The sequence below is a fragment of the Ochotona princeps genome, unplaced genomic scaffold (assembly GCF_030435755.1).
Source record: "Ochotona princeps isolate mOchPri1 unplaced genomic scaffold, mOchPri1.hap1 HAP1_SCAFFOLD_221, whole genome shotgun sequence".
NCBI lineage: Eukaryota > Metazoa > Chordata > Mammalia > Lagomorpha > Ochotonidae > Ochotona > Ochotona princeps.
Window position 1 is genome coordinate 169195 of NW_026700657.1, and position 15297 is coordinate 184491.

The window sequence follows — 15297 nt, forward strand, 5'->3', positions numbered from 1 at the left end:
ACAGTAAATGTACATAAATCATGTCCCTGAGTTCTGGGAGCCTTTCTAGCAAACTACCAACCATGAAAACTGCCCTCCACCACCAGTCTCACAGCCAAGCAGAAAAGGGATTTGTCTTGCAGGACTGAGCCATTCCTTGCCTGTGGGGTTGGCACTAACTCCAGGTCATCCGAACTGCAGAACACTCACTGGGTATGAACTACAGTTTGTTGGTGTGCTGTTGATGGGGGAAAAACTACTAGAATCAGAAATGTGGGGAAAACAGGTCTGTCCTTATGGAATTTATATTCAAGCTGAGGAATGTAAAACATAAGAATTTTGATATATTAAATATACATATATGTAATACATATTTTATATGTATATCAAAGACTGAGATGTGAGAAAGCAACAGAGAACAGAATGAGGGTATTTCCCCTGTGCTGAAAGAGGTAATATCTGAATTCTTCCTCACATGTGAATCATAAAGGCTTTTCTAGTTCAGCAATTCATCAAGTCTGAGAAGCAGCAGAAAGGAATCAGCAGAAAAATAACACCTTTTTCATCTATCACATGTTTGGTGAATTCTATCCTTCAATCTGGCCACTGAGTAAAGAATACTATAGGTTATGTCTATCATGGTGTGTCACCAACTGCCTACCTGTTAGAAAACCCACTTAAGACCCTGCACTCTTAAATTTATCTTGAGATATGGGAGATCATGTGCTACTGGCATTTGAACATGGAGCCAGGGACGTAGCATTTCATATACGAAGAAGTAGAAATTTGACGTCTCCCTTAACTTGTGTATCTACCATACTGATATCTGTTTGTTCCATGAGGATGCCGCTCTTACCTGGTTTTCAAATTTAATACAAATTTTTCCTTTTTTAAAAATTTATTGCTGATTTCATATGCAACCAGAAGAAGGAGTCAGACCACCATTTCACTTAGCTTTCTGACTCCTAAGTCCCTAACTTAATGTCACACTTTCAAACGTCTTTAAAATGATTTCTAAATAATACAATTTGGTATTTTTGTGTCAACTAAACAATTATTTTAAATGAAATCATGAGAGTGTGCATTGATATTTACCATTAACAAACTTATATTAGGGATAGTAAAACTGAAACATCTGAGAATTCTACCATTTATTTTAAACAAGTGTTTTATTTATAAAAGACTTTCAACTGCTTTAAAAATCATGGTTACCGGATAAGAAAAAACTATAAGAACTCTATTAATAGCCTGGACTTCTGACTCTTTCCCATGTTCCTAGATCTCATCAAACTCTTCCTTTACTGCATACACACAAGTACTAAACACACACACATACACACAAATAGGCTACTTCCGGTAATTTCCTATTTTCATAACAATTTGGTTGATTAGGTTCTTACAACTTGGGGGGAAAAAGTTCACTAAAAAGCGACATGCAAACCCCTACATGATTAACTTTAACACTCTATGAAAACCTATATAAACTATCAAATGATGTTCCTATATGATGGTCAACTTTTTTCAAAGTTCACATTTACATGTATGTAACTCCTCCCATAACATTTCACTTAATTACTAAATTTCAAGTTCTTAACATTTACAGAAATATCTACTAACTAAACTAAAATGTGAAAGTTTATCATGCTCGTTAGTCTTTTTCCACTGGAGGACTTGGAAACAAAACAGAAGCCCAGCGACAGAATCACACATTTCCAACAACTAATCCACGTCAGTGCTCCTACCTTCAGGGGGCAAACTGTACAGCTGGGCCACCGGGCCAGTCACAGGAATAACTGGCAACTGGAAATGGAAAGAGCTTTTAATGGTTGGCAGTGGCAGGCGGTTTTTGGGGAAGCACTTTCTCATGATCAGACTGGAGGTGTTGACAAGAGGATCAAGAGTCCTGACCGCCAAACATTCCTGTTGGTTAAGAAAAGAATAAATAAACAAATAAGACAAAAGGTTGTTGGTGAATAACTGAAGCCAATTTTGCGTTAAGAAATATATTAATAATTTTCTAGAGACAAATGATCGTGAACACCAATACAGCAATATGGAGTCATTATAAAGCAGCTTTGCTATTCAGAAGTATATATTTTTAGGTTGGACGACAATGTGGCAAATTTAGTAGGATTTGTCCTTACCCATTTAACCAAGCACTAAGCAGAGGTCTAAGCATGAAATTAAAAAATAATAATAATAAATAAATTCAGGGGAAGAAGGGAAAGACTAAGTACAAAATATGTTAAATTTATAAAAAACAAAAAAGGTTTGTTTGACAGTCTATCTCAGAATTGTATGAGCTCTCATATCATGGCACACCTCTTAAGTTGGCTTTTCAGTGTGGAGGAGAGCCTGAACGTCTCAGCTTTAAAAGCTGGATTTGCTGCCCTGGGCTCTCATCTTGAGAAGCTTCACACATAGGGGATTTGAGACTATGTTATACAAAAGTAGTATTACTTTGCCAACTGACATTTAGATGGCACTTTAATACACTACAAATTTCAATATTTCTTTCCACATCTTAACTGTTCTTTAAAATGAAGCAATTAAGCTCAGAAACGTTAATTAGCATAAAGTCACTTAATTCTTCCTCAAACTCATCTACCCATCACTGAATACACTAGAAACAGTAAAAAAAAAAAAGTGCATATGGTTCATCTAGAAAAAAAAAAAGATAAAAGTAAACATAAAATATGTGTAAAGATATCTTTAACTACCGTCATGTAGAAAGAAATGTTTCTCATGTGTTAAGATCACCTGATTGCCAAGAGGGACACCCAAGATCCTAATATTTTTTAAATGACAAACTTCTTTCTGGTAACAACAGCCTTCTAAGAAACACAAGTTGTATTGCAAAGTTGTGTTCCCCAAAGTTGAAACTCTCCTACATATGTTAGAAAGAGTTGCACACACTAGAAAGAGATTCATATTCAATCAACACTGATTATTCTTGGGGCAAACCAGCAGACTTAACATTCCCAGTTCCAGGCTTCATTACTGAACATTTTCTATTGAAGACATGCTGTGTCCTGGAGAAGAGACACAGAGAAGTCACAGGACAACACAACTGCCTCAGCAGCTACGATGGATACCCAAGCACCTGACAATGTAGGCACCCAAGTCTAGCAAACGTAGCTACCTGGAATCCTTTCCAACCCAGTGGATGACTTATACACCTTCCTTTGATATTTGCAAGGGGAAAAAAAATCACACACTGCAATTTTCCCACTCAATCTGAGGTCACACATGAGAAATTATTTGATATTTGGTGGTAAGATTTTTTAAATATATTCATTACATTTTGTTATGGGTATTCAGCACACATTCAGTTTTCTCAAAAGTCAAATCATGTAATAAAGGCATCCAAAATAGTAGGAAGAAAACAACTCACTTGTGAAGTATTATACAAAATTTTCATCCCATTGGCATCAATAAATGCTTTTCTTCCCAACTTGATGTTTGTAACACTTTTTAAGCTCTGTAAAATTCCTTTTCGGACGAGCATGTTTCTATGCCGACTGTCATGGCGGTGCCAATCTACATAAATTGTTAAAAGCACTTGCACATATCCTCTGTCTACAGCTCTCCTGGCATTTGTTTCTTTAACAAAAGAAAATTGAGAAACAACATCTTTTAAATATCAAGAGAAGCAGTGGAAGAAATCAAATTACAAACATAACTTCAACATGATGAATTCTTACATTTATTTATTTCCAAAAAAATGGCAATCACAAATTTAAGTATTTTTTCTTCAAAAAAAAAAGAAAAAAGAAAAAGAAAAAGAAGACCATTTCTAGAACATTTTCCCAAAACCAGCCCCTAAATTGCTTTGTGATATACAAATACCAAAAATCTCTCTATTAAAATTAGGGCTACATTTTAATAAACCAGTCTTTAGCTTGCTGGCTGTGAATACAATCTTGTTAAAAGCCACTACTGATTTCCTAACTTCAATTACAAGCATGTGTTCCCATTAACTTCATTGACTTGCACCCCCTTGCTGCAAATTTTGAGCTTTCACGAAAACTGACTGTTGTAATTATCCCTTAATTACCATATAAATATCCATGATATCACAATGCTAAATTATACACTCATTTATTAAATAAAAGGTAAAGAGCCTTACGTGATCAGAAAATAGTGCTTTCTCATTAAGATGTTTAATATATTGAAAACTTGACACTTTTTTGTAAATGGTCAGTTTTATTGGAATTGACCTAATTTTATTATTTTAAAGTATTTACATTTATAATTACTAACCAAAACACAGCAGCAAGGGACACCTATCCTAGCCCTGCACCAAATCACTGTGTCATCCAGTACTACTTTGGGGACTAATTACAAGCAGCACAGGATAAAGTGCAATACCAACCTAGCTGAGGTTGACCAGTCAAAGGAATACAAATCTCTTCTTAATCTCAAACGTACCTATTGAATGTCCCCCTGGGTCTTGGCACTGATACTAAGAATAAAACAACAGCAGCGCTCTACTGATTTTAGTTTCCTGAAAGAATTCCAAAGCTGCTAACCCACGACCAAAACATAACACTGAGAGCAACTTAGTAATTCCCTCTCAGAACTTTGTGGGAGAAACTTACCAGGGAGAAGGCTTTCTTACATGAAATCATTAAAGTCTCTATTGTATCTAAGAATGAAGTTTTCTAAGGCTGTGGCTATCTACAACAGTTCCAATTGTTCTGACCACAAACACTTCATGAATTTTAAGTAAATAAATACTCTGTTTACACCAGTGAGACTACGGTAAGCCTTAGTTTGTAGACAAAGTGATCATTCTACTACAAACTTGGTGTGCTTCTGCCAGAATTCCCAGTAGCTCTAACTGGTATTTACGAGAAACACTAAAATTCTTGATTAAAGATCAAGTAAGAAACCAAGCCATAATTGAAACACGGTGCTTAGTGAATCTTAAAGGAAATACAAGAGAACTACCTGCAATCTGTAGTGAGTATAAGAAAACAGATCAGTAAAAGAATGCTTATGCATGTGTTCAGGGCAGCAAACTCCCAGTCTCTTCTTCCCTCTTTTACGTTAAATTCATCTTAGGTTAATCTCTAGGTTATGCTGGCTAATCCATATTCCAGCAATGGCAACTGAACATTTTCTGGATTCTTATTCTTTGCTTTGCACTTTACCACAATTATTAGTAGCCTCATTCTATCCTTTTAAGTCAAGTCTGTCCTCCCCTACACAAAACAAGGAAGGAATATTTTTTTTTAATAGCTGTGACTCCTCCAAAATAGCCATGGTTCACAAAAAACCTGCAAGATGTGCTGCTAAACATTATTTTGCTTTATCAAATTTTTATCCTATTTAGTGCAACACTCATTTAAAGCATGGGTGGGGACCAACCAGCCCACAGGCCATGTAAGGCTCAAGAAATCATTTGGTCTGCTTCTGCCAATGAATCTACTGCAGACAAATTTTTAACTTGATAATTTGTATGGTGCAGGAATGATGTTACAAATATCCAAATGGTCTTCAACAGGAAAAAGGGTGCACACCCCTGATGTAAGTCATTCTCAAAGCTCATTTTCAATCTAGATGCATTCAATAGGTATCTCTGGCTACCACCTTTTGAAGGAAGGCAGGGAGTAAGATAAAAATTTCTATAGAAAATCTAAGTGGATACCATATGTTTGTTTCATTTCAAGAATAAAATTACTACTTGATGACTCTAGAACAGAATACTAAAACCTAAAGTGACTCCCATTAATTTTTTTTAAATTCTTGAATTTTTAATTTTAAAAAATTAATAAGCCACTACTTTCTCAAATATCAGATTTCAACTAATTAATCATCCGCTACTATTCTAAAAACTAGGGTAACTCAAATTAAAAGCCAAGTTGGTCCCATTTTGAGCAGCTTTCTATGAACTGCCTATTATGTCGCCCTTCTGTGGGCAGTGAGAACCACATGGAAACCGTCAACATAAATCCTTAAGACCAAATGTCATGTTTTCATAATGCAACAAAATGCTGATTATGTATATATTCTAAGGAATACTAATGAAAATTAGTGTTTAAAATAGTGATATTAAGCATCTTGGAAAGAAAAATACACAAATGTGAATTAACTCTTGTCAAAAAGTCCCATATCAGACACATCTACTCATGCTTTCATTTTGAAGATAAACAGTGATTTATTTTGTAAATGTATCAGATTAAATTGACAGTTACTTTTTCAACTTATACATATGTAGTTATGGTATAAACAATATTTCTAACAATAAGGTTTAACTTAAAATCATGGGTTATATATAGACAGTAGCTGTTCAACTTATTTCTCACGAATTTTCAACCTCATGTTGGCTTCATTTTAAAATATATATATACATATATATATATATATATATATATATATATCATTTCCTATACTAGCTGGCTTTTATGTTTATACTAATGCAGATTTGGGAAATAAATGTTTGCATTATATAAACACACTGAATGGATTACAGCTCAATAATGACAAGAGTTATAACATCTATCAACTGCACTAGAATGCAAAAATCAACGTTGACATTAGGCTATCAGGAACCAGCTTTATTACTGTAAACTAAAACTACATTTCCAGTTTCTTTAATAGAATAAATAGAATGCCCAGAAAAATATCTAGTATTGCTAGTATTTAAAAACTTACTTGATTTTAGCAATGCAGCAAGAGTGTCTAAAGCAACCCTGTCAATATGAGAAAACACAAACAACAACAACACTAGTAAAATTAATCTACAATAGGAAATCCACACAATCTTTTCAGATAATTATCTCATTATCTATTCCAAAATTTATTCTTGTTAGCATCAATTGATCATGTTGTTTCTCTGTATACATTTCTCCCTTCAATGTGAAATTGGACACAAGGAAAAAAATAGAAATAGCATTAAAAACATAAGGAGGCAAAAAAATGAATGTGTATCAGAAGTTGGATAAATGGAAAAATTACCATATCTATATCTGACCCTGAGAGATTTCACAAAAGAACCATACTATCAGTAGGTCCTGATTAGCAAAAAAATTAAAACAAGTTTTAGCATAAATTAGGTTCAAAACTTTTACTTCTCATAAGCTGTTTTTTATCTGACTTTCTCTTCTATTCCTCATATTTTAGGTAATAATAACCAATTTAAGATGCTTTAGAATTTCCAAGTTTTAAAAGAGAAAAGCATGAACACTTGACAATTTTCAGCCACAAGACACTACAGAGCATAATGAGACTAATATATCACAAACACTGCTGTCTCCTACAGTACAAATAGCCAAAAATATTTAAGAAGCTTGTACTTTATTGGACTGTAAGTATTCACTTAACATACAGTGAAACAGACTAGCTAATATTAACCAATTATAAAGCACATCTAATATCACTGTGAAGGATCTGTATTTAAGTTATTTTTTAAAGTGAGTTACTAAATAAAATAATACTTGGTTTCAGTAACTTTAAAAATGTAAGGCTACATACCTTACATTCAACAACTATAAGTAAGCTGCATTAAAATGTGTATGTTAACTCTTAGTAAGATATCAACTATGATTAATTTATAGTAAAAATATGTATGTCACCAAAATTAAGTATCTGGCTCAGCAGCATTTGTTGAATGCCTACTACATGCCCACAGCAGCAAGTTCTCCATGGGTATAAGAATCAGAATACAAACTTCTCTTTCCCACAGATAATTTTGCAATTTACAAAATGAAATAAAACAAGCATTTCTGTGGGGGTGGGGGGAAAACTAGCTCAAGAAATTAAAACCAAAAATCAGGCAATAAAGTAAAAGTTGCATACACTGGTGGTAAAGGACAGGTAGCATGACTAGAAACACTTAAAAGGTAATCAGCGCAACAATGGTTGAGACGAACACTGGTTCACAGCAAAACCTGTAACAATAAGCAAGGACCAAGCTCAGGGCAAGTAAGCACTCAAAACTTCCAGCAAACATAACTTCTTGTTTTTTTATTATTATTATTGATTACATTGCATTATGTGACACAGTTTTATAGGCACTGGGATTCCCCCCACCCCTCCCCAAACCCTCCCCCCATGGTGGATTCCTCTACCTCAGCAAGCATAACTTCTTCACAACTAAGCTTAGGTTGGTTCATAAGAACATTTACAAAATAAAAGACAGGTACATGGCTTTCAAAAATATTACCAACTGATACCTATAACTTATTCTAAACAATATGAAGCATTGGCAATGCTGAGTTAAAAGCAAATGAAGATTAAGAAACAATCTACTCAGTTTTTATCACAGTGAATCATCAGTAGGAAACCTGTCAAACTTTTACAACCATGCAATAAAACGTAGAACTATAAAACTACTGGAATAAGGATAGCCCAAAACTGGTCATAATTAAACACAAAACTAAGTGGCTCTTTCAAATGAAACTATAGTTTCAGTGAAACTAAAATGGAAAAGAAAATTGTTCATTAAGACAATAAATGAGACCCTCCCATGAAGGTGATTGATTTATGTGTTCTCTAGTTTAATTCTTAAAACAATTTTCTGGCAAGGAAACTACAGATTTTAGCAGTCTCAGTCTCTCTCTCTCTTTCACACACACACACACACCTCAATGACAAGGGAGTTTCTCTCACTGACAAAGGAAATGAGAAACTAACAAATTTCAGTCTTCCTGTAAGATGGATTGGTGTGGCTTCCAGTGGTAAGCCTCCTCCTATAAGGTGAGCATCCCCTATCTGAGCCTCCAAGCCCTGGTTCAAGTTCAAGCTCCCTGCTGATGCACCTGGGAAAGCAGCAGACACCCACAGGGAAAACTTAGGTAGAGCTCAGGAGAGTTCATGGTTGCATCCAGGAAGTGAACCAGCAGATGGCAAATCACTCCATCTCTCTGTTTCTCCCCTGCCACTCACCTTTTAAAAAGTAGACAAAATGGAAAAACTGTCTAACATACTGGAGAGTTAGTAATGAAATATCTGAAAGATAGATGCAAATGAAGCGGCTGCTACAATTGCTCCCACTTACTGCACTCACAGAGGCACCAAGCCATAGCATAGGAGGACAGAATCTACATGGGACTCCGACTCTAGCACCTGAATTATTTGATCTGGATAGAAAGACGAGAGCTCAGGGCAACACAGTTCACAGAGCACCCACAAAAATCAATAGACAAGGGCTCGGCGGCGTGGCCTGGTGGCTAAGGTCCTCGCCTTGATCCCATATGGCCGCTGGTTCTAATCCCGGCAGCTCCACTTCCTCTCTATCTCTCCTCCTCTCAGTATATCTGACTTTGTAATAAAAATAAAAAAATAAAATAAATCTTTAAAAAAAATCAATAGACAAAACAGAAAAACCTGCACAGTCAGAGAAGCCCAGAGAGTTCCAGAGGGTTCTGCCGGAACACCCAGAATCACGGTGATCGGGACACTAACTCCCCAGACAGGGAAAAGCCACCTCATAGGCTCCGTGGATATCCAGGACTCATAGCACCTGTTTGCACCAGCTACCTGGAAACCTCAAAATCCAAGCGGTGCATGGCAGAGCATTCGGAAGGACTGTGCCTCCGCTGCGGTTAAAGCATCGGAGCAAAACCTGAGTGGGAGAACGGTGCTCTCGTCCCATCCGAAACACCCCAAAAGACTTCAAGAGAACTGATATATCCCGGGAACTTCACTGCTTCCCAGAACAAACCACAAGAACATTTACAGTAATACAAACATTTCCAGCACCAGCAAGGTGATATTTGTGGCACCCAATCAAAAACTTGCAGCCATGCAAAAAGAGAAGGAAATAAGACACAAAATAACAAGAGAAAAAAAAAAACTAAAATTCACAACAATTACTGCCAAAACATTTGATGTGTTTCAGCAGCTACACATCTCGCCTGTCAAAGAAAGGTCATTTTCAAAAGTTATAACCAACAGTCACCACCAATGCAGCCAGTCCATTCCTCAATATCTACCCAGCAGTAACACTCACAGCGTCTTTGTAATCGCCAAAACAAAAGCAATCCAAACAACTTTAAAAACCAGACATACAAAGGACACTAGGGGCCTGGCGCTGTGGCCTAGCGGCTAAACTCCTCACCTTGAATGTGCCGGGATCCCATATGGGCACAGGTTCTAATCCCGGCAGCCCTGCTTCCCATCCAGCTCCCTGCTTGTGGCCTGGGAAAGCAGTTAAGGACAGCTCAAAGCCTTGGGACCCTGTACCCACGTGGGAGACACGGAAGAGCTCCTGGCTCCTGGCTTCAGATCAGCACAGCACGGGCCACTGTGGTCACTTAGGGAGTGAATCATCAGATGGAAGATATTTCTGTCTCTCCTTCTCTCCTCCATATGTATATCTAATCTTTGCTTTAAAATACTCTCGGAGGAAACAAGGCAAGAAAGAAAAGAAAACTGCAAAATGGCAGAATATCAATTACTGTTCAAGTCAGTTGACAGTTACAGATGAGCCTGTTACGCTATTTTCTCTACTTCTACATAGCCTTAGAAAGTTCCTTGATGTAATAAGGAAGAAGGTACCTTGTATAAATTCTGATTCAAACTCTAAAGATACAGACGTTTTCAGAAATCTGGAAAAACCTGAAGACTAGATTTTAGATCATATTAATTAATAATTTGATTACATATGATTATAGTAAAATGGCCATTTTAGGTCCTTATTTGTAAGAGTTATGTAACTATAATATTTAATAAATTAATAATATTCAAAGGAAGTGTCTGGAATTTGCTTACAGAAATACACACACACACACACACACACACACACAAACTTCAATTTGCTTAAGAGAGCACCCTAGGAAAAACAAACAACAGTTCAAATAGGAAATAAATGAAATGAAGTAGAAAATGTTGATAGCTGCATACAATAAGCAATGAGTAATTCAACCAAAGCAAATAGTTTGATAGAATATCATATAAGTTATATTTCATGCACGTTTGCAAATTCCACAATTTGAAGTTTCAAATAACCTCTAATATAGGTTTTTTTTTTATAAAGGTTTATTTAAAAAAAATTGTTATTGGAAAGTCAGATATACAGAGAGGAGGAAAGACAGAGAGGAAGATCTTCTGTCCATTAATTTACTCTCCAAGTGGCTGCAATGGCTGGAGCTGTGCCAACCCAAAGCCAGGAGTCAGGAGCCTCCTCCGCATCTCCCATGTGTTACAGGGTCCCAAGGTTTTGGGTTGTCCTTGACTGCTTCAGGCCACAAGCAGGGAGCTGAATGTAGTTTTAAAAATACTAAATATGAACAAATAACCGGAAGCGGAAGCCACTTTATTTACTGCAGTTGAACGGGTGAAAATATATAGACACATTCACACACATAGGAGACAAAGACCGACATGACGGAAAAAACACACCAGTAAATTGAGGACGTATTTGGGTAATCGTGAGAATGAAGAAAATGGTCACTGAAAGCTGCCAAACTGGTTGGGAAATATAGTAGGCACTCAATAATGTTTCTGAGCAAATGATATGAGTTTTTCCTCTTATGCTCTTTAGAAATGTTCAAAGCGTAAATTTCTATAAACTACAGAATCAATAAATCTAAGACATTCTAATGTTGATGTGTATCTGAAGATCAAAAGCAGATCATGATAAAAGTCATAATTTAAGAACTAAGAAAGGATGCTAGATACAATTTAATTCGACCTGCTCGTTGTACGTGTCAGGATAATGATGTCCAGAATTAACAACAGATCTTTACTCACTTCATAACACTGGAATTCTTCTTACTAAATGGTCCGATGATTTTGAACATCAATTCCACAACTCCATTTTTCCCTAAAGACACCGAATTCACAGCTGTAAGGGAGATAAAAGGTGCAAAATGGTTAAAAAAAACTTCAATAACTAAAAATGTGTTTATCTGGTAATACTTAGCCAGAAATACATACAAATTGATGTGGATGAATGCAAATTCAGATCTCAAAGTTCATCGTAGCTAAGGTAGAATTCAGAGAAGATTTTTTTTCTTTTTTTAGATGGGAAATTTAAGCAAAATTTCAAAATACATTGCATAGAAAAAAATCATTAAGAAAACACTAGCTATTCTACTTGCTTCTTCAATAAATTTAACAAACTTCATTAAATGCCATCTCTGTCCACAAAGAACATGGGACACAAAGGCTGGCAGGAACAACGTCCAATAATCATGGACTCAACTTCCAAAACAGAGAGAGAGTTAGGCTTCTCGGGTTCCACCACAGAGACCCTAACCTAGGAGACAGAGGCAGTTCCAGGGCATGTGACAGCTGCGCTCTAAGTAGGAGTGTGACCCTAGGACAGCGGCTGGCCTTGGCGACGGTCTCTGCAGACAGGGGCAGCTGGACTACTGAACAGAGGCAAGGGACAGCGTGGTACAAGCTGCTACAGGCTATCAACACACATGCTATCGGACCAAGGGTGCGAAGACGAAGTACAAAATAAATTATCAAGAGTCCCTTCCAGCTAACAGGAAGTCAGCCAAAAGAAACAACAAATCGGATGTGTGTCTTATGCAGACCAGAGCTAGCAGGCCTCTACAGTAAACAGATCAGAGAGAAACCCAAGGCTACGGGGTCCGGGTCAGGAGGTATTGAAGATATTAACTAATGGCAATAAGGCCAAAGGGGCAGCAATTGTAACATTTCAAAATGAATACCCAATAACCTAAGCAGAGAATTATGCCCATTGGTTTCAATTCTGAACATTTTTTTAAAAATTATGGGCAACCATATTCTAGCCTTCTAGTGTGAATTCAACAAAGCACCATCAAAAATGTACCCTTCAATGTTTTCTACTATAATCTTAATTTCCTAATTTGCATGTTTATTATCAATTTTTGGTTATATTTTCCTTTTTCCTCTTCTGTGATATTTTTAATCTACTAGTTTTATTTTTAAAAATCATTTTCTGTTTTTCTAATGTATCTTTTTGATTTTTCCTTTCCTATATTTATAAGTATTGCACTGCTCTTACCTGCTTTGATTGGATATCTAAATCATTCACTTCCTTACACTCTTTTTCATTATAAAAATATTAATTATGTAAGTGTACAAGGTATTTTCCTCAAAGCACATCTTTCACCATATTAATGAAAGTACAGACACACACACACATACACACATCCCTGGCATTTTATGTTATTTTACCAAGACATTTATTGCGTAGTGAGAGAATGGGAAGGAAACCCTCCCTCATGGAGGTGAAGCTGACACTGCTGCCTGGGAGTGTCCAGAGGCATGTGATCTGAGCTACCTCTGGGACCCATCCCCACCTTCTCCAGAGACACGTGATCTGAGCTACCTCTGCAACCCCTCCCCACCTTCTCCAGAGACACGTGATCTGAGCTACCTCTGCGACCCCTCCCCACCTTCTCAGAGGCATGTGATCTGAGCTACCTCTGCAACCCCTCCCCACCTTCTCAGAGGCATGTGATCTGAGCTACCTCTGCGACCCCTCCGCACCTTCTCAGAGGCATGTGATCTGAGCTACCTCTGGGACCCCTCCCCACCTTCTCAGAGGCATGTGATCTGAGCTACCTCTGCGACCCCTCCCCACCTTCTCAGAGGCATGTGATCTGAGCTACCTCTGCGACCCCTCCCCACCTTCTCCAGAGACACGTGATCTGAGCTACCTCTGCGACCCCTCCCCACCTTCTCCAGAGACACGTGATCTGAGCTACCTCTGCGACCCCTCCCCATCTTCTCCAGAGACACGTGATCTGAGCTACCTCTGCGACCCCTCCCCACCTTCTCCAGAGACACGTGATCTGAGCTACCTCTGGGACCCCTCCCCACCTTCTCAGAGGCATGTGATCTGAGTTACCTCTGGGACCCCTCCCCACCTTCTCAGAGGCATGTGATCTGAGCTGCCCCTGCGACCCCTCCCCACCTTCTCGGAGGCATGTGATCTGAGCTACCTCTGCGACCCCTCCCCACCTTCTCGGAGGCATGTGATCTGAGCTACCCCTGCGACCCCTCCCCACCTTCTCCACAAGCGCAGGCATGATCTGCTGCTCTACTCCACATTGAAGTTAATGAACTCAGTGTGAATATGCTCCCTACCCTCCTTCCTTCCCAGCTTTCCTCTCACCTGTGGGAAACGGGGATTTTCTAGCTGCCAACACCCTCAGGCCCTTGCACCTCCTTTCCACAGGCTCCCTCCTCATTTACCTCACCCCAGTTGAGTACAAACCTGGCAGTTTTCTGGGATGCTCCAGGTGATGTCAAGCCACCTTCTCAGCCCACATCACTTTTGCTGGGAATGGAGTTAGGAGCTACAACAAGTCATACCTATCCTGCTCTTTCTTTTTCCATAAGTTTAAAAAGTTCACAGTGTTAAGGTACTCTGAGATGTTCACTTTGCATAACTCCACAACACAGAATTAACTGAAAGGCCACTTAGACACTCACAGTTGGCAGAGTACACTCGTAAAAGCTGAAGGCAAGGTAAAACCAAGCGATGATTCTGCAAATTCTGCTTGACCAAATTCAGGCTAATATTCAGAGCCCCATTAATTCTAGCTTTCACTCCAAATTTTTTATCTGTGTAAGAGAAGAAAAATTAGGATTTATTCACATGTGAATTTTTAACAAAATGAAGATATCATAAAGCAAGAATGTCTTAAATTTCTATTGTGCTCTCATATTGTCAAATAAAATATTGATCGGAAATGATTAAAATTATAATCACATATTGAAAATACCTGAAACAATGTAGTGAAGGGCATGTAGGAGAGAGGTTAGGGTGGGAGAAAACAGTGGGAACAGCCCACCCTTAAGCCTGTTGCAAGTCAAAGGAAGAATGTAACTGACCCACTGCATATGTTCAGTCTGTTTATTGCAGCACATATCCTAGGAAAACCTTTACATAGCTGAGTAGAACAGTACATCCTTTTCAGTCCTATAGTAACAATTCTAAATCAACTTTAAAAACTAAACATTTTACATGGAAAATCTGGGATACCGACATCCCAAACTAGAGTTCCCGTGTTAGCTCCTCTCCTAAATCAGCTTCCTATTGATGTGCACCCTAGGAGGCAGACAGAATGGTCCAATGCTTGGGTCACTTGCCACCCATGAGAGAAACCCAGGTGGAGTTCCAGGCTCTTGGCGGCTTCAGCCTGGCCCAGCCCACACTGCTGACGGCATTAGGAGAGTGAACCAAAAAAATGCAAAATCAAACAATCATTCTGTCTTTCAAATAAAATGAAAATAAATAACCAGGAAAAAAGAATTCTAAGTAAAAAAAACAAAAAAACAAAACTAAATATTCCTGTTGGAAATTTACTCTGACCTCTCAAGAGAAAAGAAAGGTTAGAAAATCGTTAACATAGAAAAAAATTC

General features: G+C 37.8%; 1 protein-coding gene across 6 annotated transcripts in view; it reads right to left on the bottom strand.

Annotated features, from left to right (window-relative positions):
• The window catches only part of LOC101518372 (ATP/GTP binding carboxypeptidase 1), a 118028-nt gene that overhangs the window by 87175 nt on the left and 15556 nt on the right, over window positions 1–15297 (bottom strand). For 4 of the 6 annotated variants that reach the window (XM_058659857.1, XM_058659861.1, XM_058659858.1 and 1 more), the window contains 5 exons: window positions 14365–14496; window positions 11680–11773; window positions 6640–6677; window positions 3374–3582; window positions 1722–1899 (listed from right to left, as the gene is read on the bottom strand). In XM_058659857.1, the coding sequence (XP_058515840.1) occupies window positions 1722–1899; window positions 3374–3582; window positions 6640–6677; window positions 11680–11773; window positions 14365–14496 (651 nt within the window). Of the gene's footprint in view, window positions 1–1721; window positions 1900–3373; window positions 3583–6639; window positions 6712–11679; window positions 11774–14364; window positions 14497–15297 lie in introns of those variants that run through there. The other 2 variants (XM_058659860.1, XM_058659862.1) reach the window with 2 other exon arrangements.